At 53.0% G+C, this 6,471-nt stretch overlaps 1 protein-coding gene across 1 annotated transcript in view; it reads left to right on the top strand.

Moving 5' to 3' along the window:
- trps1 (trichorhinophalangeal syndrome I) overlaps positions 1-6,226 on the top strand; it is an 88,800-nt gene extending 82,574 nt beyond the window's left edge. Inside the window, exon 10 of the mRNA XM_079750136.1 lies at positions 3,583-6,226. Coding sequence (XP_079606262.1) covers positions 3,583-5,427 — 1,845 coding nt within the window. The 3' untranslated portion in view covers positions 5,428-6,226. The remainder of the gene's footprint in view (positions 1-3,582) is intronic.
- The last annotated feature ends 245 nt before the right edge of the window (positions 6,227-6,471 follow it).

Genomic DNA, 6,471 nt, shown 5'->3' with positions numbered 1-6,471 from the left:
TCTGTCTCTCTCTGTCTGTCTCTCCCTCTCTCTCACTCTCTCTTTCTCTCGCTCTCTCCCACTCTGTCCCTCCATCTCACCTTCTCTCACTTTCTGTCTCTGTGTGTGTGTCTCTCTCTCTCTCTCTCTCTGTCTCTCTCTCTGTCTCTCTCCCCCTCTCTCCCTCTCTCTCTCTCTCTCTCTCCCTCCCTCTCTCCCTCTACCATCTTCCTCTCTATCTCCCTCTACCTTCTCCCTCTCTCTCTCCCTCTCTCCCTCTGTCCTTTCTCCCCCTCTCTCCCCTGGCCGGGACCTCCACACAATCAAAGCATCTCCTTACCTACTCCCTCAGGGAGGAAGGTAAAGAGATCACGATGGGACCCCTGGGTGCCTCTGCTTTGATGTTGCGCTGCGTCGCACTTGGGGGGGGGGGTTGTCCTCTCGTATCCTGCCAGTGGACCCTCGCCAGTTCCTTCCAATTGTCTTCCCCGTGTGTATAATTAACCAAGATGGCTTCCAAACTGATTATGTGCACCAGATGTTGACGCTCTGGCGGTGGATCTCAGGATGGTCTGTGATGCAGCCCACTTGGAAACTGTTGCGTTTCTGCTGCGTATCTGCTCCCAGCAAGACCGACCACGGAAGGAATCTACTTCCTGGTCTCAGGAGCTGGAGAGCGGGGGGGCTGCATGATCTGGAGATGAGTTCTGGAACCAGTACCGAATTTCGAAACCAACCTGTAGAAAGCGAAAGGGGTTTATGCACACACACAAAGACACACACACACGCACACACACACACACACACACGCACACGCACACAAACATTGTGTTGGTGTTTGTTTGTTTAGTCAGTTGTCTCTGACACATGACTGACAGAAGAATAAAAAGGTTTTTTTCTGAGAAAATCATGGTGAGTGTTAAGCTCAGCTGTATCACACAACACCTTCCAAACCCCAAGTTGAGACCAACACATTTCATCATCCAGATAATTGACTTGGCGTCATATAAATCACACTGTGATTGAGGCTAGCTCGTAGCAAGCTAGCAGCGCTACCGGCATCAGGCTCCAGGCTCTGATGCTACAAGCACTCTACAGAAATTAGAGAATGGAGCTTTAAAGGGATGCTGCCATGGCCATTTTCCCTCCCTTTCCACCACTGCGAACGGCCCAGGTTCAACCCAGCCTTTTTATTTCTGGTCTCATCTGTGGCCCCAATCACGTTCCAGCTCCCCTCAACATTTGGCAATCTTCATGACGACCATATTTTATATCCCATAGTAAAAGTTTTATACGCTCTACACACATTATTAGAGAGGATCGCAGCTAGTAAAACACTTGAGGGAAGGGAGTAGGATAGAGGGAGGGGGAGAGAGAAAGAGACATGGAGAGAGGGCTGGAAAACAGGGTGTTTGTGGAGTAGGAAGGAAAAAACAAACAGGGGGTAAAGTAGGGAGCGGGGGAGAGAGGGAGAGAATAAGAGAAGACAAAGGAAGGGGTCGATGGGGAGTTGGTCTAAGGGGAGGAGTGGGAACATTAAAATAGGAATGGGGGGATGTATTGCAGCTTTTGAAAGAGGATACGTTAATGAGAGAGAGAGAGAGAGAGAGAGAGAGAGAGAGAGCTCTGCAGTAACAGAGCTGTCGTATTTCATCAAAACACCACTTCACTTCTGTTGGTCCACCACATTTACCTGTCATCAGCCTGGGTGGGTGTGTGTGTGTGTGTGTGTGCCCCTGTGTTGATAATTAAAGGCTGAAAGTCAAATTTTACCTCAGATCCCTAATGAACCATTTTCCCCCAAATGAACAGAATAGGGAAAAAAAGGAATTGTATTTTTTATAAGGAATCCCCTAGACTTTCACCTCGACCGACCAACCCAATTATTTATCATTTGATAGAGCAGACAGACAGTTTGGCAGACAGTGAGGCAGGCAGGCTGGCAGGCAGACAGACAGACCGACCACCTCCATACTTAAAAGCACTCTTAACACATAAAGGCAGAAATCTCTCTCTCTCTTCATCCATCTTGCACATACACATACACACACACACACACAAATACACACACACATATGACAGATTCATTGTGCTGGAGCCGGGACGAAGGGAGGGATTTGAGATTTAAAAGGATAGTAATTGTGTTCCTTTTTATTTTATTTCTTTGGGCATTAAATAAGTCTTTATAGTTTTTAATCTTGCATGTTTTTATTTCGCACAGTTAAATATATAGCTAATTATATATTTACCCCTTTCTTTCCTTCTTTTCTTTCTTTCTTTCCTTCCTTTATTCCTCTCCTTCTTTGGTTTATTCTTCTTTCCTTCTTTGACGCTTTCTTTTCTCTTTTCTTTCTTTCTTGATTCCTTTCCTTCTTTTTCTCTTTTTCTTTCCTTCGCTCGTTCTCTCTGTTTGTGTTTTACTTTTCTCACACTCCTTCGTGCCCTTTTTTCGGTTTCCTTTTCTGAGGTGATTGCTTTCAAAGTGCCAGGGTGTATGTCTCAAACTCTACATCAAACCATCACCACACACACAGACACACACACACACACACACACACACACACACACACACACTCTGACGACCAGTAAACTAGACCCACACCCACACACACACACATTCTGACGAAGGAACATTATTCTGATGACCACAAAACGATTCCCACAACCACACACCTTCTGACGAGCCCAAAACTATACACACTAACCCACACACAAAACAAACACACACGCACACTCTCAAAAGGATGTCAAATGTGTTGCAGATTAGCCAAATATTCATGTAAACACCCCGAACACACACACCCCCACACACACACACACACAAGCAAGCTCTTTCTACTGACTTCATCAAAAACGCCGGAAGCAACTGACAAACTTCAGTGAGAGATGGTGCAGAAGGCCAGAAGTCGTGCTTTGATGTCAAAAGTCAACATTGAAATGAGCCGTGATGCGTTTGCAACTCCGTTAACAGTCATTCTTTGTTTGTCACCCGGTTCACATTTCACAGCCTTCATTCTCCGAGAGTAGTTAGAAGGAGAGAGAGGAATAAAGTGATTAAAGGCATTGCTCTCTTCTAACACGGTGAACCCTTTGACCTCACTTCATCATCGATGTCTGGAGACGCTTGTTGTCATGGTGACGGGCTGAAGCGCTTGCTCGTCATCCAAAGGATCTTGATATATTTTCGTGGGAGAGGTCCCATGACCTCCTTGCGCTAAATGAGTTCTGGGGGCGCTGCTGATTGCGACTGAAAGCCTGGTGCGATGAGTGCCGATGAGGCTGTCATTAGGGTTGACGTCGTGTAACAGCCCCCCCTTGTGACCAGGGCAGGTACTGCAGCACTCAGTCGGAGGGGAGGCTGGACAGAGCTACGGTCCGACGGTTAGGAGCCATTAGTCATATTTAGTAATGTGAGCTGTCATCTCAAGGGCTTTGCTTCAAGCTCCAGGCCAAACCTCCTCAGGATGAATTAGAAGGAAGCTTCTGGAAGCCAGGTTTATCGTACTTTATCGCTATTTATTAAAAGGAGGTATGATAATAACTTGTGTTGGAACCAATTGAAGTAACTTTATGACTCCCTCTCTCTCTCCCTCCGTCTCGCAGACGCCGCGTCCGCTGAACATCATCAAGCAGAACAACGGCGAGCAGATCATCCGGCGCCGCACCCGGAAGCGGCTGAACCCGGACTCCCTGGCGCCCGACCACGCCGCCCCGAAGCAGCAGCGAATCGCCAGCGAGGACCGCCTCAACGGGGGGGAGGAGCTCGACCGCGGCTGCCCGCCAATCAAGAACCAGCAGCCGTCGCCGCGCTCCCGGTCGCCGCGCTCCACCCAGGCCTTCCTGGCCAATCAGACGCTAGAGATCCACCGACGAATGCCGCCGCTCCTGCTGCCCGCCCACCCGCCCACCTCGCTGGTAGCCGAGGGCAATGGCGGCGGCGGCGGCGGCGGCGGTGTGGAGGCTGGGCTGGCGTCCAAGGGGGAGGGGGGAAAGGGGGGCGGGGGCTCTGAGAGGGGCAGCCCCATAGAGAAGTACATGCGGCCCTCCAAGCCGTCCAGCTACTCCCCCCCGGGGTCCCCCATCGAGAAGTACCAGTACCCGCTCTTCTCCCTGCCCCTCCCCCTGGCCCTCTCCCCCGACCTCACCTCCGAGTCCGACTGGCTGCGCTTCTGGACCAAGTACAAGATGGCCGCCGCCTCCGGGGTGCCCGGCCTGGGGGGCCTCGGCAACCCCGGGGCGCTGGGCGGCAACGCCCACTACCTGGGCGCCATGGTTACGCCGATGATCCAGCAGCAGCAGCAGCAGCAGCTTCAGCACCATCTCCAGCAGCAGCAGCAGCAGAGCTACAAGGTGCCTTACTGCGGCTCCTCCCCTTACTCCCCGCTGCCCCCCCCGCCCTCCGCCCCGCCCAACTACCCCCCGCTCCCGCTCCATCCCCAGACCCCCCACCCCTCCTCGTCCCCGGAGAATGACGCTCCGCTGGACCTGGCCATGAGGCAGAGGGACTCGCCGAACGCCGCCGCCGCTAACGGCGCCGAGAAGAGGAGGCGGGCGTCGCCGCTGGTCGTCGAGAGGAGGCGGCGGAGGAGGGAGGAGGAGGTGAAGGAGGAGGCAGAGGAGAGGGAGCTGGAGAGGATGGAGGGAGGAGGCATGCAGAGGGACGAGGGACAGGAGCAGCAGCCGCCTCCGCGGGAGGAGGAGGAGGAGGAGTCAGCGGCGAGCGAGCCCAGGGCGTCGGTGCTGAAGAGCCCGCCGTGCGCCGCCCCGTTGCCCGGCCGCGCCCCCGCCACGGCGGAGGCGTCCACGCAGGACGACCTGGCCCACCGCTGCGTCCACTGCGGCATCTACTTCCTGGACGAGGTCATGTACGCGTTGCACATGAGTTGCCACGGCGACGGCGGCCCCCACCAGTGCGCTTTCTGCCTGCATGCGTGCGCCGACCGCTACGACTTCACCACACACATCCAGAGGGGGCTGCATCGCTACGGCGACAAGGCCAAGGGGGACGTGCGGGAGGAGGCGGCGGAGGAGGAGGGCGACGCCCCCCAGGAGGAGACGGTCACGCTGGAGGGCAAAAGTCAGCCGGCGACGGCGGAGACGGCGCCGGAGGAAGAGGAGGATGACGACGGTGAGGAGGAGCGAGGCGAGGTCGCGCTTGAGGGCGGCGACGACGCGGCAGGCGAGGGCCAACCCGACGGGGGGAAGGTCGCCGACAGTGACGGGGATGATGCTGATGCTGATGAAGACGGTACCACGGAGGCCGAGAAGGAGTCTGAGGAAGGTGCCCGTGACATCATCCCGGAGCAGGGAGCTAAGGGCGAGGCGGACGCCGACGGCGGTGATGATGAGGTATCTTCTGAGGCAAAGGTCACAGAGGTCACCGAGGAGATGGAGGTCACCGAGGCGGACGCGCCGGACGCCAGCTCTCCTGGGGACATTCCGTCGTAGCCGGCTGAGCAGTGGCCGTCAGGGCCCGTCTCGGATTAACTCCAACGGGCCCCCGAGGTCGACGCCTGATTCGTTGAAAGGCTGGTCATGTGATTCGGTCAAAACCGAAAAAAATAAAAAAAGGGATTTTCTTCTTTATTCTCTCGCCTGATAGGAATGGAAACCATTTGGGAATATTGTGCTTAAGTCTGTTTCAGGTAACAGTCTGGTCAGATGCCTAATGAACAATCGATTGGTGGGATTGAAGATGAGACGCGAGTCGAAGGCCTGAATGTTGAGGATGAACTGCTCCTACTTTGTATTCTCTGGCCTTTTGACTCTGAAGGAAGCTGCCCTTCACTTGCACAGTTGCCATATAAAGCAGAGTGGAATATACGTGGAAACAAGCTTTTCTTTCAATGAGACTCAAAGCCCAGCTTCCAGCGAAAGCGATCTCCTAACCCAGGTCCGAGATATGTTCGTACCCCAGTCCTACCTAGACCGAATTCAAGGATTTGCTCCGGTTCACACTCAGTAAAACCGGATCAAACCTGAATCTAGTTTCATTGCGTTGTGTTCCAGCTACTTCATAGGAACTTTTTTAATACACCTAAACTGGTCTTAACTCTCTAAAAACTAGGTGGTTATTTTAGTTTTGTTTGTTTTATAAATCTGATTAGCTGGTATTGCCTGGTGGTTATAACCCCTGCCTTATCGCGGGCAAAATCTGAACCCTTTTCGAACAAAGACGCAAAGTATGGCCATCAGCGGAGAGCGGCCTACAAAGACTAGAGCCAAGTTGGGAAATGGCGACAACTCAAACTGCAAAAAAAAAAGAAAGAAAATGCTTAAACTGGTTTAAGTTTTCTTTTTCGGATGACTTTCGAAATGTCTTTAGTTTTGTTGATGCATTTATTTCAATGCTGTCTCGATCTGGTCGGAACCTGTTTACACGGCTCTAAAATCCAGTTGGAACCGGTGAGGCAGCAGTGGACCCGAGGAGCCCTGAGGGCTGTCCTGTCGTCTGCCCGGATCAAATCAAGTGACATTATTTTCTATCTCTCC

This window comes from Pollachius pollachius, assembly GCF_949987615.1.
Source record: "Pollachius pollachius genome assembly, chromosome: 13".
In the NCBI taxonomy this organism is placed as follows: domain Eukaryota; kingdom Metazoa; phylum Chordata; class Actinopteri; order Gadiformes; family Gadidae; genus Pollachius; species Pollachius pollachius.
This window is presented reverse-complemented; position numbering and strand designations above follow the sequence as displayed.